The 20,484-nt window shown below is 33.7% G+C and overlaps 1 protein-coding gene across 2 annotated transcripts in view; it reads left to right on the plus strand.

Moving 5' to 3' along the window:
• The window catches only part of PPFIA2 (PTPRF interacting protein alpha 2), a 474,519-nt gene that overhangs the window by 378,788 nt on the left and 75,247 nt on the right, over window positions 1–20,484 (plus strand). For both annotated transcript variants that reach the window (XM_033866289.2, XM_033866290.2), the window contains exons 14-20: window positions 1,840–1,931; window positions 6,388–6,523; window positions 8,229–8,449; window positions 10,877–11,114; window positions 15,183–15,212; window positions 18,135–18,265; window positions 19,988–20,142. In XM_033866289.2, coding sequence (XP_033722180.1) covers window positions 1,840–1,931; window positions 6,388–6,523; window positions 8,229–8,449; window positions 10,877–11,114; window positions 15,183–15,212; window positions 18,135–18,265; window positions 19,988–20,142 — 1,003 coding nt within the window. The remainder of the gene's footprint in view (window positions 1–1,839; window positions 1,932–6,387; window positions 6,524–8,228; window positions 8,450–10,876; window positions 11,115–15,182; window positions 15,213–18,134; window positions 18,266–19,987; window positions 20,143–20,484) is intronic.

Genomic DNA, 20,484 nt, shown 5'->3' on the forward strand with positions numbered 1-20,484 from the left:
CTCACAGTCCATTATTAGTAAATATCCTTCATATACTCAACCTCTTCTTTTCATGTTTCTCTTCATTATTTTGATCTCTAAAATTTGAAGTTCCTAGGACTGTCCTTGGATTTCTTCTCTATGTTCGGTCCCTGGTGAGTTCATGGATTTAAATACCATCTGTAAATTAAGAATTTGCAAATTTAGATCACCTACTATACTTCCTCTTCCCTGAGGGAGTACATACATTCAAGAGTCAACTCAGTATCTCTATTTGGACACATGGTCATCTCAGTCTTAACAAGTAATCCCCCAACCCCCCAAACACCACCACCACCTAACCTAATCACCACCAGCAGCAGTCTTGTCAGTAAATCACAACTTCTTTTTCTTAACTATGCAGGCTAAAAACTTTGGAGCTGTTCTTGGCCTCTTTCTTTATCACACACCCCATAGCCAGTCCAAGAGCAAATTCTCTTAATTCTATCTTCAAAATATAACCAATATCCTTGCCATTCTCTTTCTAACACTATTGTTGTCCAAGCCATAATTCTCTTGCCTGTTTTTGGAAGAACATAATAATTTTTTATCTTCTCTACTTCCTAATCCCATTCATCAGTCCATTTCACAGCCATCAGAATGATCAGGTCACTTCTCTGCTCAGAAATCCTCCAATCATTTCCTATCTCACTCAGAGTAAAAGTCAAACGCTTTAAAAGTAATTTGTAGGGCTTCCCTGGTGGCGCAGTGGTTGGGAGTCCGCCTGCCGATGCAGGGGACGCGGATTCGTGCCCCGGTCCAGGAAGATCCCACATGCCGCGGAGTGGCTGGGCCCGTGAGCCATGGCCGCTGAGCCTGCGCATCCGGAGCCTGTGCTCCGCAACGGGAGAGGCCACAACAGTGAGAGGCCCGCGTACTGCAAAAAATAAATAAATAAATAAAATAAAATAAAATGATACATCTAGCAGAGGGATGTGTGGGAAAGAGATTGAAGGTAGCAATACATCGTGGAAGCTGGTAAAATAATTCAGGAAAAAGGTAAAAACGTGTGTAATGGTGGTAGAAAGAATTTTAAAAAGCAGATAAGAGAAACATTGCAAAGGCCACATTGACAAAAAATTGTGGTGAGAAAAGAAGTATGAGTCCAGTAAAATGTCCAGCATTGGCCACATGAAGGGGGAAAAATAACAGCAATAGAAAATCTGGAAGGACACATTTATAATGTTATAAAATTTATAATTACAAAAACAAAATTAAGTCCTTACATGAATATTTAATTAAGGGCTATAAGATCACCCTCATCTTCATAAATTTGCAGACTGAAACTGTTAATGCCAATCTGAGAAAATTATCAGATGCATAAATTATTGTACCAATATCGAGCTAATAATTTTAACTCATATCAAGTAATAATTTTTTTCTCATCCTTTTAATTTAATCTTCCTTCTCTTTCACCCATGTGTCCTTCGACCATTATAGGATGGTTGAAATCCTTTACTTACTGTAGAAATAAGACCTTTTCTTTATTTTTTAAACTGCTATACTTTCTACTCAGATTTTGAAGTGATGTATACATAGCTGGTCATGACCTTAGTTTTCCCATATATTTAGAAAAACTTAGCATTAGTGAATGTTAGGGAATGTAGATAAAATTTTATTGATTTCTGCTGTCATATTTTCATTTCAAGGAGAAAATCAGGCATTTTTTGCTGTCATGTCTAACAATATGTAATAAAAATATGTTAATCATTTTTTCCATTTTTAAAAAGTCATTAAGCTTGGTTGTTTGGTTTATCATAGTTGAGTGTTGGTACTATTGTCATATGCATATCATCTGAGTAACGCCTCTTTGACTTTTAGGAAAGATTAGCAGAAGAAATTGAAAAGCTGAGATCTGAACTTGACCAGTTGAAAATGAGAACTGGCTCTTTAATTGAACCCACAATATCAAGGTAACATTAAATAAAAAGCTTTTTCACCAATAATCATTATGAATTTCCTTATGGTTTCATATCTCCTCAAGTAAAATAAATAAGTACCTCCTATTTCTCAGCAGGCATTGCCCTATTTTGATCCCTTACTGATTTACAGTTTCTACACTCAAAAATAATTCTCTAATTCAGTAATTCTTCCCTTAAATATTCAATAAAAATGTAAATTATTACCTTTTGTATTCTGTATTAAATATATATAGAGCTATGTCTTCTTATATATTATAAATTATAAATGAAGAAGTGGAACCATATATAGAGAGATTACATCTCTTTCCAGGAAGAGTCATTTTCTCTACATGCAGAAATGTTTTCAATGTTTAATTTTGCTGAAGAAACATCATTGGTATGATCACTTAGTATCTGACTATTTTGTTAAACTAATTACAATAAAAAGGGAAGGAGAAATTAAATGTGTTTAAAAAAAAAACTTCAAGTAAACTTGTTTGTACTCATCTACTTTGACTCAATACCTAATCTTAAAAAAAAAAAAAAGCAAAGAGATCCTTGTTTACTCTCTAGATAGGCAGATCAAGCTCAATAATTCATGTATAATTTTCCTTTGTGCTTAGAACCTTTTATTTAAAGTTGATAAAAAAACCATAGAGGGATTCACCCATTTGAGCATTTATTTGATAGACAACACAGTATCAGCTATTTGAAACTTTTGACCACCACAGACTTCTAAAAGTCCATTTTTCTTGGTCTTATGCTTATCCTAAGAATGTTAGCTCTACAAAGGTTGGATATTTTGTCTGTTTTGAGTACCATAATCTCAGCACCTAAAAAAAGAAACCTTGTATATAGTATACTCTCAATAGATATTGTTGAATAAATGAATATCTAGTAAAGCATTTTTTGGACATTCAGATGAAAAATCCAAATTAAAAAAAATCCTAAGGGTGCTTACATTCTCTTCAATGTGAGTATTAATAAGGACAAAATTCAGTATTTTGAATTCAGTTTAGTATAAGAAACACAGTTCTGCAGGCATAAATACACCCAAGGAACTTTTAAATAGGTAGGTCTTTAATTTTGAAAATAATGTTTATTTTTCTAATGTTTTATTATGCTTTATATATCTGAGGCTATTAATTCAGTGATATACATGGTGATGATGATGATGACAGTAAAGGAGAAAGAAAGAGCTGATAAAATACCAACAGAGTAAATACATAGAACTAGCATTATTCAGTCAACAAATGAAACATATTTTAATAAGACCAAATGGCCATTTCATCGTCTTTTTGACCTTCAGTCTCAGAAATACAGAGTTCTAGAAGTGTTGTCTAAAAGTTCATCACCTTAGTGAGTCATCTTAGCAGCCTAGCAATGTGACATTAATCCACAATGAAGGATCATCAGGGAAACTTGGGAACTACATACAGAGCAACTATTCTTTGATACAATGGATTGTAATAGAAACGCTAGACCAAAAATAAGAAAATTGACATTCCTAGGTCTTAAACATACAATAACTAGCAGTTTGATTTTGGAAAACCCATTTTTTCCTTAATAAGTTCAAATATATATATATATATATGTATATTTACATAACTATATAAAATAATTTTTATAAAATATATATGTATATTTACATGAATTATATAAAAATATTTTTTATAAAATAATATTTTATGACTATCTCACAAGATTACTTTGCAGATAAATGAGACAAGTGAGAAAAGTGTTTTGTAAACAGTAAATCAACTCAGAAATATAAAGTATTATAGGAATTATTAAGATAGCTAATTTATAATGAGATAACTGAATATTTATTAAAGAGCAATTATTTCTTGAACATTCATATTTCTGAGTGCACATAATTGAAAAAAAACAATAAAGAAGACAGAAAGTGCATGAGAACTTCATCTACTAGTTTTTGATCTTACAGGTGGGGAGGTAAGAAGAGTTGAGCTAAAGTGAGTATCAGTGACTAATATCCTCTACTAGAATCTGAAATGAAAGTAAAATGAGTTCCAGAGTGGCCGAGAAAGCCTGATTTGGCTCAACTCAGGGGAAAGGGTAGGATCTTGATAATTGGAAAGGACAATGAAGGACATCCCAGGAAGCAGAGAAATGGGTAACAGCTTTTCTCTAAGAAAATTTGTGCTTGATTTATCTATTGAAGCTCCTTTGTGAGATTATATTCAAGAGTCACAGGAAATTCAGGAGGGAAAACTACCTGGTTCCTTGTTTAAAGGAACCAGTGACTGTATTGTAACTTATATCTGCACGTGCCTCTCAAAATATTGTACACCAAGAATAATTTTAAAACTGAGATATATGGATATACTGCCTCTGACAGATCACAGAGTTGAATAAAAAGAGGGAGGTGAGGGGTAACTGCTTTAGATGAAGTATAAGCAATGGCTCTTCTACAATTGTTGTTGGTTCAGGTCTTTGTTCTCTCAAGATCAATTAAGTACTTTCTACTTGTGAGCCTGTGACATTGGAGATACAGTGGTGATGGTAGTGAAGAATACATGTTCCAGATGGAAAATGCAGGAATATGAATTTGAGGACTGTTATAATAGAGGGAATGCCAGGAGCTGGAATAGTATATGAGGATGGGACTTTTAAGCTGAGACCTTAAGAATAGTAACCACATAAATGTTTGAAGAGACGATTTCAGGCAGAAAGAATAGCATGTTCAAAGGCTCGAAGCAAAAGAAAGTATAAGTTTGAGGAAAATGACAGACAGCACAGCTAGACGAAGAGAGAAGGCAGAGAGTAACTAGCAGTGAAGCTGGAAAGTAGGAGGGGCCCAGATAGAGGACCTTGTAAGACACTGAAGAGTTTTGAGCAGGGCTTTGATGGGACCAGATCTGTGTTTTGTTTCATGTTTTTATAAATGACTTGGAGTTGAGAGATAAAACAACAAGAAAAAAAAAACAAAACAAGAAAACAGTACTCCTAGTATGAGGTGTTAAAATTTTAGAAATTCTACTCTGATACCCACAGAGACATTACCCTAAGCAGCCACAGACTAAAGGTCGCTAGGATGTTCTGACCTAGACAGTTAGGACTGTATTATAATCAGTTGCATCCATTCATTGTCTTACCAGATATTTATTAAGTTCTTATTGTATTCTAGGAATACCTCCTTGAGCATACGATAGTGACTAAAATCTGAACTTTGCCTTCATGAAACTTATCCCCTCTGCTATAAATAAAGACTGAGAGTTGTGCCATTTAATGACTATGGCCTGGTTGGTTAGTTTTTAATATATGACTAATTCATAGTAAAGCCATTTTGCTTGATTGAGTCTCAAGTTCACTTCTATAAAAACAATAGCTGTCATCTATTTGGGGGATGATTCTTTAGTTCATTTGCTTTAATGTCCAATTTGGCAAAACAAAGACATGCATCAGTTAGGTCAGTGTCTTGTACTTTTTCAAAAACCCAGACCTCACCTAACCTTTTATAATCTTGCCGAATATTTGGGGATGTTTGTCTTTGTTCACAAAGAGAGCTAAGAGTGAAAGCATAGTAGGTCAGCAGGAGCCCCAGGTTCAAGAGAAAACATGGCTTTAAGCATATTTCCTAATGATGATGGATCATTTTATAGGACAGCATGTTGCATTTGTAATTATCATCATCATCGTAGCAGTAAACTGAATTTGCTGTAAATCTCTATATAAATAATATATTTGGAGAAACCTTTAGTGCACTTTGATTACAGTGTACTTTATTATCATGTTTTTTGAAAACCAGTCTGACAATATTTTCCAGTTAGAATTTTCCAACTGTTTCGTCTCTAAGCAGATTTCAGAATTAAATGTGCTTATTAAAAGATTTTTCTTAATCTTTTTGGAACAGTGTCTTATCAAAAGCTGAAAAACTCTTCTGGTGAAATATCCTATTTTATTAAAAAGATAAGATTATTAACCTTGGGCCAATCTGATTTTAAGTATTTTGTTGATTTTCTAAATTGAAAAATAAAACATTGGAAAATAGATAATTTTGTGACCCAAAAGTTTACACATTTTTCTCTTAGCTTAATGAGGAATATTTAAAACAAATACAGTGATAAATAGCATGTACTGGGATATCCACTAAATAGCTCAAACTAAGAGTTGTCGGAATGTAAGCCAATGGATTTTGGTTGTCAATCTTAACATGTTCCATTGGACTACTGCTTTTGAAAATAATGATTAATAAACAGAAAGGTTTTTTAATATTCTAAAAAGAGAAAATGAACTTGACCTTCAGAATGAAACTGAGGTTTCTGACATAAGCCTCCGAAGAGACCTCTGAGAGTTACAACACTTCAACACTTATTTTCTTCCTTGAAGTTTTTTTTTTCTTCCTTTGAGGATTTGTGCTTTACTGCCAATTAAGCAGTGGATACTGATTTGCTGGTAAAGTTCAAGTTTTGAGATTGAGCATATTTTATGTTTTCCTTGTTTCCAGAACTCATCTAGACACCTCAGCTGAGCTGCGGTATTCTGTTGGATCCCTAGTGGACAGCCAGTCTGATTACAGAACAACTAAAGTAATAAGAAGACCAAGGAGAGGCCGCATGGGTGTGAGGAGAGATGAGCCAAAGGTTAAACTTTTTATTTCAAGTCTTTGATGGTTTAAGTAAATGCACTCTTCCACTTTGGATAGTATTTTAATACTGAGAGAATTCATTGTTATTAATTTCAGGTGTGATATATAACATATTTTTAAAACTATAACTAACGTATAACCCCTACTACGTACCAAAAGTTGAACCAAGTATGTCCCAAGTATTTATCCACATAACATTGTAAATTGAGTACTATTTTGTACTAATTTAAGATGTGAAAATATTGAAGCTGAGAAATTTTAAGTGTTCAGACTTACGCAGCCATTAAAGTGATAGAGTCAAAACTTGAGCCTGTATTCGTGTGATTTCAAATTCCACACTTTTATCTATTATGCCATATTGCCAAACAAATGGGCTTTTAGTTTGCTTGGGCATTTAAGCAATGGCACTCATATTGTTAATTAAAATTACATATTTTAATAATAATTACTGTTTTAATAACACTTTGAGGAAAATGTACACAGACTGTTGAAAGTGTTTATAGAAAACTGTTCATTATAAGCTGCAGTGCCAGTCTTTCATTCAGTCAATAACTTAAAATCTGTAGGCTGTATATGTTGAGTAAGTATATAGTTGCATTTTATAGAGAAGTAATATATAGTTCCTGTGTGCCCTAAGTATAGTTTGTTTTCCTCAACCTCTTTTATGTGTCCAAAATACTATATAACCTACTTGTCCTTATTTATACAAGGCTCTTGACATCCTTTGATATTTTAGCTGGCAACTACATGTCATGTATAAGTTAGTCCCTTGTAGTAGGCATTCAATATCTAATGAATGGATAAATAAATAAATGAACAAATGAAGAATAAATAAATCCATCTCAGTTCTTTTCTCAGTTTTATGTGGTAAATAAATTAGTGCTACTTGGTACCAAAACAATTTGTAACACAAGTACTTACTCAGGTCCTCAAATCTGAAGTAACTACTCAGGGCAGTATCTTGTGGTCCCCCCAAAAGTCATTTTACATCATCACAAAAATGAAAAACAATTTTTTTTAAAGCAGAAAATCTAGGACTGCTCTCTTACTTTCAACCATCTCCTACCTTCAGACCACAGCTTGAAAAGCACTGGTCTGTTGGTTACTCAAGACTTTTGTTCACATGGAGGATTTATTATATTCATTTTAAAAACATAGTCATGTAAATTATTGTAGTATGCCTTGGGTTTAAAAAAATCAGTGAGGCATTTAAGTGACCAGAGCACTGGAGACGAAATTAAACCTCTGCACAATATTTTTATTAATACTTTCTTAGAATGTTGGAGAGAGAATTCTTGTGTAATTTATTGAGTGGTAATATTTGTGCCCTCAGCCTAATTAGTATAAGAGATGAAAATGCTGAAGTACAAGTGAATAGAGATTGTTATATTTGAAAACAAGTTAAAATGTTGCAAACATAGATGCTTTAAAGTAATTGCTGCCTTGAATTGGGGTTGAACTAAAAATCATGCAGAAGTTTATCATTTTTATTCCTATTAAAATATTGATATTTATGCTGAAAATTAGTACCTACCATTATTTAAGTACCAAGGAACTATTTTATTGAAATGATAAATTAAAATATTAATAATCAGTTCTACCTTTGTCAAGTAAGCTATAAAAGCATGTATGTTTTCAGTTTTTATTTTCAGAATAATGAGCAGCATGATAAATACTGTAATTGTTCCTTTACCATCTAGGTGAAATCTCTTGGGGATCATGAATGGAATAGAACTCAACAAATTGGAGTGCTAAGCAGCCACCCTTTTGAAAGTGACACAGAAATGTCTGACATTGATGATGATGATAGAGAAACGATTTTTAGCTCAATGGATCTTCTCTCTCCAAGTGGTCATTCTGATGCCCAGACCCTAGCCATGATGCTCCAGGAACAATTGGATGCTATCAACAAAGAAATCAGGTGAGTTCAATGATTTTTGATGGTCTCAAGTGATTAGAAGACCTTGATCCTAAAAATGTGATCAACAGATCAGAAACATTGGCATCACCAATAAAGCTTATTAGAACTGCAGTATCTCAGACCTCGCTTCACACCTACTGAATAAGAATATGCATTTTCACAAATTCCCGGAATAAAATTAGGACAGCTTTTGTAAGAAACATATATGAAAAATATACAGATTAATGATGATATTAGAGCAATATAAAAGAATTAGGTAAAGGTGAAATCTTTGATGAGTTTTCCAAATAAACTGAAAATCTGGGTAGCATTGGATTTTTTGTTTGATTAAACTTCAATCTATCTCTTACTCAACTAGTTCCTCAAAGTTTTACTCTCCCTTACAATTAATAGAATACCTAGAGTTTAAAACTACAATTTTTTGTATAGCAGAACCATATTGCCTCTCACCAGAAGGTTTTTCTGGAATCATTTACCACCAATCATTTGAAAGTACAAAATTTCTTTTTCTTTTTCTTTTTTGAAGAGGAGACAGTTTTTCCATTGGAATGTGTTTGAACATTAATAATGTACTGTGTTACTTGATTAAACCTTCCTTTCGGATTCTGATCTTTGGGTGAAGTTAAAATGCACCATGAATTCACGTTGTTATACAGCAGAAACTAACACAACATTGTAAAGCAATTATACTCCAATAAAGATGTTAAAAAAACATGCACCATGAAAATAAACTTCAAAGTAACAGAATTCATATTCTTTGTGTAAGTGAAAAATTAAAATTAAGAGTAAATTTGCCTCAGTATTTGTATTGATTTATTTTTTAGAGAAGTTTAAATCCACAGCAAAATCAAGGGAAAAGTACAATGGTTTCCCATATACCCCCAGCCCCACACATGCATAGCCTCCCCCATTATCAACATCCTTAACCAGAGTGGTACATTTGTTACAACTGATGAACTTACATTGACACATCATATTATTCAAATGCATAGTTTACATTGTGGTTCACTCTTAGTTGTTTGGAAAATGTATAATAATGTGTATCCATCATTATGATATCATACAGACATAGTATTTTCACTGTCCCCAAAATTCGCTGTGCTCTGCCTATTCATCCCTCTCCCCGACCCAACCCCCAGAAAACACTGATCTTTTTACTGTCTCCATAGTTGCCTTTTCCAGAGTGTCATATATTTGGAATCATACAATATGTAGCCTCTTCAGATTGGTTTATTTCATTTAGTCACATGCATTTATTGTTCCTCCATGTCTTTTCATGGCTTGATAGCTCATTGCATTTTAGCACTGAATATTGTTCCACTGTATATATGTACCAGTTTATCCATTCACCTACTGAAGGATATCTTCGTTGATTCCAAGTTTGGACAATTATGGATAAAGTTCTAAACATCTGTGTGCAGGGTTTTGTGTGGACATAAGCTTTGAAATCCTTTGGGTAAATATGAAGGAACACAGTTACTGGCTTATACGGTAAAAGTATGTTATGTTTCGTAAGAAACTGCCAAACTTTTCCAAAGTAAATACGTAAAAAGAAAACTTTGCAGTGATCATAACCTTGAAGTTAACAGTTATATCATAGGAAATCACAATAAGCCATTTGTAGTTAAGAGGAAAATATCTCAGGAGAGGTGGTTTCTAACTCCATTTTTCAAACAAACTATACTGGTACCCAGTTTTATTATATCAATATGCAAAATGTGTGTAGATTCAACTTAAATAGGATCTTGAAGCAACCCAGCTAAAGTTCTTTATTCTTTGTGTCTTTGTAATAAATAACGTATGCATATTCTTGAAGCTTCTCCCTATTTAAAGAAAGAGTAATAGTGTTTTGTCTTCTCAAAAGCATTTATAGCAACAGTATTTTTTAAAAAAATTTTCACTATCTGTCTCTCATATCTACATTATTAAATTGCTTGGTGCTTATGTAAAGGCAACTTGGCTGAGTCAGGGTTTTATTTGGCCAAATTATAATTATGAATGACCATTTATTGAGAATTCTATCAGTTATACTTTTTCATTGGATAGGAGGTAAGACTCAATGACTTTGTTGAGATTTGGGTTTCTAAAAGTCTCATATATTCGTTCCTGAGTACAAATGTAAGATTAGGATTAGTGACAGAAATTAACTAGGCACTCAAGGTTTTAAAAGAGTTTTAACAGGTGGTAGTATAGAAATGGGGTCAAAATGAAAGTTGGGAGGAATTATGTATCATTTGAAAAGAAAGATTTTCTAATTTTCAGCCAGGAAATCTCTGGAATTTATTGAAAGTTATATTGCCTAGGGAAAAAAAGAAAATATTAGATTTGATATAAAATGTTCACAAAGGTATTTATTTATTTATTTAGTGAATTCCGATTAACATTATAACAGCACAAAATGTATCAAAAATAAACTGTATCTTTCAGACTAATTCAGGAAGAGAAAGAATCTACAGAGTTACGTGCTGAAGAAATTGAGAATAGAGTGGCTAGTGTGAGTCTGGAAGGCCTGAATTTAGCAAGGGTCCACCCAGGTACCTCCATCACTGCCTCGGTTACAGCTTCTTCGCTGGCCAGTTCATCTCCCCCCAGTGGACACTCAACACCAAAGCTCACCCCTCGAAGTCCTGCCAGGGAAATGGATCGGATGGGAGTCATGACACTGGTATGATGTGTCCAGAGAACCTTTGCTTCCATTAGAATTACTGATGCATTAGCTGAAATCTATTCTAGTCTAAAGACTTTCTGTGTGTTTTATTTTTTTTCTCAACAAACCTATGTGGTAGATACAAATATTAATCCCACTATGAAGTGAGGAAACGAAGCCTACACAGGTGTAACTTTCCCAAGGTCACATAATAAGTAAATGGAAGAGCAGAAATCTAAATATCACATCAGAAACCTGAATGACTTAAACTATTAAATTCGTTTTTACTGATGATACCTTGATGATTGAGACTGGGTGGGTTTTTTGTTTTGTTTTGTTTTGTTTTGTTTTTGCGGTACACGGGACTCTCACTGTTGTGGCCTCTCCCGTTGAGGAGCACAGGCTCCGGACGCGCAGGCTCAGTGGCCATGGCTCACGGACCTAGCCGCTCCACGGCATGTGGGATCTTCCCGGACCGGGGCACGAACCCGTGTCCTCTGAATCGGCAGGCGGACTCTCAACCACTGCGCCACCAGGGAAGCCCTGGTTGGATTATTTTTAACACAATAAGTTTCAAAAATTATTTACTATAATCACTTCAATACACCAACATAGAATGTTATAATTTTATAATATACATAATATAATTTTAAAAGAAGAGCCATCAACAATAGCAGCAATTACCCAATTGAGTTTTATAATTCATGTCAACATTTTCACCCTTCTTTATTCTTTAATTCTTTATTTCATGTATCTTCTTTTGAGATTAAAAGCTGGAAACCTAAATCAGGAAGTACCCTTAACATAAGAGGGAAAAAAATCAAAGTACTCCTTGCTAAAAATAATGTTAGGTGGAATGACTACTGAATGTCATGATGTTTAGTCACTTGATTCTCGTGATGACATTTGAAAATGTTATTATCTCGAGCGAAAGTAACTGAAATGTTGAGAGTATTGGTAAATTGTCCTTGTTCAACAGAGCTTGTAAAGAGGGGCTGGATTTTTTTTCAGATTTGCTAACTCAAAAGCATATACTGTTCTTTTTTATTTTTCCTGTGATTACCTGGGAACATGTTGAAATGACAACAATAATGAAGATTTAAATATTCTGAACTCTTTATGGAGGTAAAATTCTATGTTTTGTATAATGAATATTAAAACTATGTTATTAAAACAATAAAATTCCAATTAAAAATAAAAGTTTGGGGTTTCCCCGGTGGCGCAGTGGTTGAGAGTCCGCCTGCCGATGCAGGGGACACGGGTTCATGCCCCGGTCCGGGAAGATCCCACATGCCGCGGAGCAGCTAGGCCCGTGAGCCATGGCCGCTGAGCCTGTGTGTCTGGAGCCTGTGCTCCGCAACGGGAGTACCGCAAAAAAAAAAAAATTAAAATAAAATAAATAAATAAAGTTTGGGGATAGAGATTAAGTAAAATGCAAATAGGTCAAATTATAGTTTGTATATTGCAAAAATCTAGCACAAATGTAACAAATGGAGGAGAAATTAATAACACAACAGAAGAATATTAAGTGTATATAGTGTTTCTGGTCAGAAGGCTGTGAAACTTCTATGAAAAGTGTCACAATGCCTGCATCTCTCTGTGTATATGGGTGTGTATAATATCTGAACCAAGAAGTTTAACTCAATTTCTAAGTGGTATCTTTAAATAACTATGTTGCAATAATGTGTATTGTGGCCAAAAAAAAAAAACCTGTAAAGATTATTTTCATTAGAATTAATTTATATAAATGCACACATATGTGCATATGTATGTGTGTATGTATATATATGATACTCTCACCCCAAGGGGAAAACTACCTTATAAGTAAATAAATTTTAAAATTTTATCTTCATAGAATTTCTATTATGTCTGTCAGTTTAGATATCTTTTTCTTTAACTTTGCGACTGAGAATTGATACAGAAAACTGTTTATATGGTGAGGCAATATTTCCCATATCCAAACTCTTTACAATTATGGAACTTGCAAGTAAATCTGTATAAATGAGAAATGATGAAAAGAAAATTTTTGAAAGGAAATACTTACCTCCTTAGGCCATTGAGTTTACTATTCTTTGCTTATTTCCGGACTTGATATTAAAGATATTTTAAAGTAGATAGCACAGACAATGGCAAGTCCAAACAAAGACCAGCTAATCAAAGCTGATCCCAGCTAGATACAGCACAAACTTTTAGCCAATGTACTAAGATAAACTAACCCAATATACTGATCTACATTATGATCTGCTTATTTTAGAAATCTAGGAACCGTCCATCTGATTTTATTAACTAAAAATGATATTGTCTCTGGCTTAGTTTATCCATATGTAATTGATGGCCTATTTATTATCAAAGCTACGGTAAGAATATTGGCCCACAGAGCATAATTTAGTCGGCATTCAAACTAAGAAAACTTTGGTTATTTCTGTATTGCTATTATTTCCTTACATTTTTGCAACCTAGTATTTTGCCCTTTTAAATATTTTCATTATATATTAGCATTATAACCCTTGACAGTGTTCTTATTTTTATAATAATAAAATAATATATTCATAGCCATTTAGACATAATGTTTATGTATGTATGAATAGGATGCCACTGCTTTCATGCATTTTCTTGAGCAGTTAGTTATAAATAAATCAGTGGTAAATCAGCATTATTATACTATAATTAGAGTACTTAAAAGATATTTAGAGGGACTTCCCTGGTGGTGCAGTGGTTAAGACTCCACGCTCCCAATGCAGGGGGCCCCGGGTTCGATCCCTGCTCAGGGAACTAGATCCCACATGCATGCCGCAGCTAAGAGTTCACATGCCACAACTAGGGAGCCCACCTCCCGCAACTAAGGAGACTGCCTGCCGCAACTAAGAGACACGGTGCAACCAAATAAATAAATAAATAAATAAGAGACACTTAGTTAAAAAAAAAAAACAGATATTTAGAGCATTTCCTGAGGGTAAAAAAAAATATTTTAAATGTTTAATATCTGACTCAGAAAAACAAAAAATAAAACCCAGAAAGTCTTTATCACCTAACAAAACTTTGTCGTCAAATTCGTTATTGTTATAGTGAAAGACAGGAAGGTTTTCTTTTACCTGTAGAAAATATTGGAGAAAAAATAATTTTGTTGCATATAATTCATGTTTGAATATTTAGAGCAAAATTTGAAATTTTAGGGACAGAGATTGGAAAGACATTGTATTCATTCATATTGTATATGTTTATATGTTTTGCAAACATTATTATTTGTCCTGATAATAAAGCCTATTTGTATTTACTTTTACCTCACCACAAATCCATAGGCATAAATAACATGTTAGCGATATCTAATTTGAATATTGAATGAGGTAAATCAACCCATTTTTCAATAGCAACAAAAATGTAAAGTATAATGGAATAGTTTAGTAAAATGTTTTACTTACATAAGAAAAATTAACAAATATTAAGTGAATAAGTTTTATCTAGGATCATAAATAAATAACTATTTTTTAAAAATTCTCTAAAAGAGCACTGACAAGAAAACAGCAGCCCCAGAAATATGATATACTGAGGCCAGAGCTTTTGGTATTTGGAGATGGAGAGTTTGTTAGGACGCCAGGAAGTTTGAGATCACGTAGGAACAGCATATCCGCCCTGAGAAGGTCCAAAGCCCTGTGTAGATGAGACAAAAGGGAGTGTTTATAAACTACATATATGTGCATTGGATCTTCATTTACACATAGTCTTCTTCACTCCCATCTATATTTTCTCTGGAGGATATAGTCTCATATTTACTTCTGACTAGCTCACTCCATATGTGCTTCATATTCCCTAAGGTCCATGTCTCATGTCTCATGTTTTACGTATATACACATGATCCCATCATGAAGACCTGTCCCCTGCAACATGCCATCTAGGAAGTTTCCTCTCTAAAATAGTTCCCTGGAGGAATGCTTTTATAATGGTTAAAAGACATTTATTTTGAAAAGAATGGAATGAAAACAAAAAAAAAGGTAGTTAAATTATAGATACTATTTAACTTGTGACATGGTCAAATGGTAATCATTAATTGGTTCTGTTTTATGTCTCTTTTATTACTGCCAATCACAGCCAAGTGATCTAAGGAAACATCGGAGAAAGGTACTGTACATTTCTTTGATCTGATTACTAACTGAACATTGTTTTTTCTGAGATTTAAAATTATATTTCTTCTAAATGAAGCATTTTATAAAAAATATTAAAAGTATTTAAGTGTTTTTGAATTGTTTAAATATGATCATAAGAGCAAATGTCTCAAAATAAAATTGTTTATGCTTTCTAGGGTAATGATTAGACTGTGGGGACTAAAATATCCCGATTTCCCACAGAATTTTTAGATCTCTCTTGGTAGAATTAGATAGTTTACTGTCGATATCTAGAACAACAATGATGCTTGTTTTAAAATATAGGTTTTACCATTATTCAGATATATAAGACCAACAAATCAAGAAACAATTGCCAATAAGTGGTAGCTTCTTGCTTCTACTTCCCAAGAGCAAGGGACCTGCTTCACTATGCCAGGTCAATGGGAAGCACCAGGTCAGCAGTCAGAAAGAGTGAGAGGAAAGCATGGGAAGGAATGTTTATTGTGGTTTTTGTAGGAATGGAAAGGCAGAGTAAGCAGGTTTAAGATTGGCTAGTTTGAACAATTTCAGTGGGCTGTAGGGTCTAGGGGCTCTCTCTAGTTGTCAGATACCTGGCCAGGGATGACTAAGACAGAGGAATAGTGCCTCCTGGAATGTAAGAGCCAGATAGAGAAGAGGATCTGAGGTACTGATGAAGATGATTTGTTTGCATATGGAAGACACACTCCAGGAACATAGTTACCTATCTCTAGGAATTAGCTAGCCCTGGGATGGGCATTCTCAGCATGGTCTCAGATACTAGAGCATCACAAATACAGAGAATATAAAAATAGAATTAATATACTACTTTACTGCTTGGAATGAAGTCCAGAGAATAAATATTGGGTATAGGAAACAAAATGCACTACAGTTCTGATTCACAAAATGACAACTTGTTAGATGACTGAGAACGGCAGAGCTCAGACTCACAGGATATCAGATAGGACAAATTTCAAAGGTTCAACCTACTATCCAGTACATCAATCTATTTTCAGCATCTCCAAGATGTGGTAGTCAGCCTATGCCCAAATAATTCTGGAACCAGGGAACTTTTTTTAAATTAAGGGAATCCATACTGTGCTTACATGGCCTTAGATTGATTGAATTTCTTTTTATTTTCCATTGTCTATCTTCTTTTAGCATCTTCTCCTGGACACTACCAGTTAGTTCTCAACTGTCAAATTTACCATGCATAATGTTATTACTATTTTTCTTTGACCTCTTCCACCACTTAAAAGGATTATACTGGGAATAAAGGAAGAAATCTGAGCAGATGATGTAAAAGAATTTCAGTGTGTATAAGGAAAAAAAAGATCATAAAGGAAGGTCCCATGCAGAAATATAGCCTCAGGGAATTCAGGGAGTAAAGAGATGATTGGTAAGAAAGGTAGGTCATAAGAAAGAAAACCACAAGTTAAAATTTGTTATATATATATATATATATATATATATATATATATATATATCAGGGTAAGGAGTTATATGCATGATTTAATTTGTACATCAAAAGGACAAATTAAACTAAGTATTATCAGTTCTATTTTATTGATGAGGAAATTTAGTCTTAGAGTAGATAAGTAATTAGCACATGTCATTCAACAAATAAGAGAAACCAAGATTCAAATCCATCTCTGATTATGAAGCTTTTCTCCTCCACTTTGTTTATATAGTGTGAGCTCTAAGTGTTATTCAGAGAAATGGTTTGTGTATGATGTTTTTAAGAGCTGATATTTTGGTAAAGTTGGCCTAGTTTGACCCGCCATGTGGAGAGAGGAGGGCATTTTATGAGTGTGTTTCAGGAAAACATCTGAAACAGAAGTAATCAGGCTTCACAGAAACAATTGTGGAAAACAATCATGGTTAGATAATGGAATTGTGAAAACTTAAGTATGTATTAGGAAGAGTTTAGAAATATGCTTTATGAGTTTAGATGAGATGTGAGTTTAGAAAGGGTTTTCCATAGTGTTGACATCATGCTGAAAGCAGTTCCTGAAAACAGTTCTTCTGGTGGCACTGTGCTCGTTGAAATGGAGAGAGGAGATCTTATTAAGATGACTGCCTAAGCTGTTAAAAGTTACCTAGGCTTAAATGACAAGAGCCCAGACAAACAATTTCATTACGTTTCTCCAACACATAACGTCTTTATCATATATAACACACTTATGCATAATAGCTTAATGTAGAAACTAGCAAGACATGGTATAGACAAAAGATGAGAACACAGCTTTAAACATTTTGTTATAGCCATATTGAGAAATTTCTTCGTCAGAACTTCTAGAACCATATATCTTTTAGCTATGCTTTCTACAATCTGTCTTTCTCTCTCTCTCTCTCTCTCTCTCTCTCTCTCTCTCTCTCTCTGTCTGTCTCTGTCTCTCTCTCTCTCTCTCTATATATATATATATGTTTTAATGCACAATGGTGCTATGAAAAAATGCAACATTGTTTTTAAAAATATCTTTATTGTACAATTAAGTTGATTTTTGAAAACTCTTACAGTTCTATATATCTATCTCTGACAAAATTTATGGTATCCTGAATTGTTCTGGACTCTGAATTGAATTCTTTAAAGAAATCCCTTCCATCCCATCTGCTTATGGTGCTCTGTATGCCTTTGTCAATTTTCCCATGAGAGGTAATGAAATGAAAAAATTTGCAGAAATTCTGTTCTTACCTTTTATTATTCTCACTTTAAAAAGAAAGCTTTTTTCTTATAAACTGCAGCTCTTTTTTTAAACATCTGGGAACACATTTAAATAGCCTAATTTAAAACACTTTATCTGATAGAGTTATATTTTGCAGAATTACTCAAATAGCCTTGCTTTATTGATTCTCCATTTTCATCAGTTTCAGTTGAAATCTAGAAAAAGTTCATCTGATGTATCGTTTTTGCTTCTAGATTGCAGTGGTAGAAGAAGATGGTCGGGAGGATAAAGCAACAATTAAATGTGAAACTTCTCCTCCCCCTACCCCTAGAGCCGTCAGGATGACTCACACCCTCCCTTCTTCCTACCACAATGATGCCCGAAGGTATGACTCTCCCAGCACACTGCACATTGTATGTTCTCTTTCCAAAAATATTCCTCCTTCTTTCAGTATCAAACAGACTACTTAAAAATTTATATAAAATTTTTGATTTAAGCTATAATTCTGCTCCCTCTCCACAATGTCACTTGTGAAAAACACAAATTTTCATTCTGAGATCAAATTTTCAGTTTTAAATTTAACTGTATATTTATGGTCTTATTACTAGCCAATACTTATGAGAATAGATTTTCTACTTTTAGTGGATATTTCCTATTAAAACAGAGTCACACTACAGGAAGGACTTATTAGAATAGTTACAAAAAACTAAAGGATTCTAATACAAGACTATAAATCTGGCTTCTAGTATAAGGATAATTAAGGTCTGAAAAGCCCATGCTTGTACCCCAATTACTCTTAACAGACAGGTATGTAAATCACCCTATTGGTGCTGCAAGTGCCAGCTATAACAGCTCCTCCTTAGAGAAGAAAAAAAAAAACACATTTGCCGAAATATTAAAAGAAAAGTTTACATGGGGAAATACCCCATTTGTCATAGCAACTCTTCATACTGTCCTTTCCATCTGCCTAAAAAATTGAAGCAGATCTCTATTAATGCCATAAATAAGTCTAAGCATGCAATTTACATCTTAAATGTATGTTCTTTCACTGTCATCAATTACAGCATCTCTGAACACTTAAGTGATATAACCGAATGTAGTGACTTAACGATTAATACTTTAAGAATCTGTCTTCTAAATAGTATGTGTTTTACAATAAACGGTTTTGAAAACAGAGCTTTCTATGCCAGCCGACTTTTTTTTTCCTGTTTTGTTTATTTTTAATTTCTAATGTGAAAAAAGTTATTCCAGATTCAAAATTTATACTTACTTTACTCTCAAAAAAAAAGAGTGAAATATATTGTAACATATGAAAAGCAGTAGCTTTTGGAGTTTAGAGAATATGAACTCAGATTAATTTGGATGAATAAAGTTAAATAACTCATCACAATATTGTCAAATTAACAGCTGTAAAGAAGGATAACAGTATCATTGAACCTATCGTATTAATACAGTGTCAAATACATTGACCAGGAATGGAACCTAGATCAGCTTGCTTGGAAATAATTTCAGCTTATCATGTACCTAAAAGAATACCTGAGAACTGTAAGAAAAAATATACAGTGATCACTCGGGTATATGATTTGTTACTTCAAAATCTCACAGGTGATTTAAAATTCAATGAATTAGTCTCCAAAACTGAGAGAGAGAAAGATAGCTAGAGGAAAATCCAGTAAAACCATGGGCTAGAATAGAGCATAAACTTTATTAGCTATATTTAAATTTCTTGTCATAGGTCATTATGTTTAAGATCTAAAAATCAAACTCTGCAAGAAGGAAATAGATAAAGAGTCAAGGGCTAATTTATAGAATTTATAAGTTAATAAACCAACCTATGTTCATTGATTAGTTTGATATTTTATGAAAAATAAGGAAAATATATTTGAGAAAAAAAGAAATTTTTCTAGAGAAAACCTGGAGGCTCAGGGCCCTAAGCCTGAGGAAATCACACTTTAATATGCTTAAGAAAAAACATGGGAAAAAAGGAGAAAATAACATTCAAAGTGTACTTGTTCCTCCTTTCGTACTTTTATCAAGGAATTTAATCTTGTGTACTTTGTGGATGCTACACCAAAGCAAGCAGTTTGTCCTCTTTCGTGTTTTACAGTAGTTTAACTGCCTCCCTCGAGGCTGAGAGCCTTGGGCTTGGCAGTGCCAACAGCAGCCAAGACTCTCTTCACAAAGCCCCCAAGAAGAAAGGAATCAAGTCTTCAATAGGTCGTTTGTTTGGTAAAAAAGAAAAAGCTCGACTTGGGCAGCTCCGTAAGTATGCATGTTTGACTTTCCACTGCCACTCATTTTCCTCACTTCTTAGCATCCATCTGTCTTTCGTTCCATTTCTCATATTTTTATTTTTTTCCTACCTGACAAACTTTCTGTTTTAATCAGCTGTATTTAATCCAATACAGCTGAATCAAGCTTGACAAAAGTTTCAAAGGAAGAATATTGTAAAATTTTCAGTCCTTTTGATTTCTCTGTTAATAACAATACCTAGAATTTATGTAATGTTAACACTGTGATAGACACAAGGACCCTCTGAGGCAAGTGATATTACTGTCATCCTTATTTATTGATGAGTAAACAACGTATTAGTAATTTGCAGAA

This window comes from Tursiops truncatus, chromosome 11 (genome assembly GCF_011762595.2).
Source record: "Tursiops truncatus isolate mTurTru1 chromosome 11, mTurTru1.mat.Y, whole genome shotgun sequence".
Taxonomy (NCBI): domain Eukaryota; kingdom Metazoa; phylum Chordata; class Mammalia; order Artiodactyla; family Delphinidae; genus Tursiops; species Tursiops truncatus.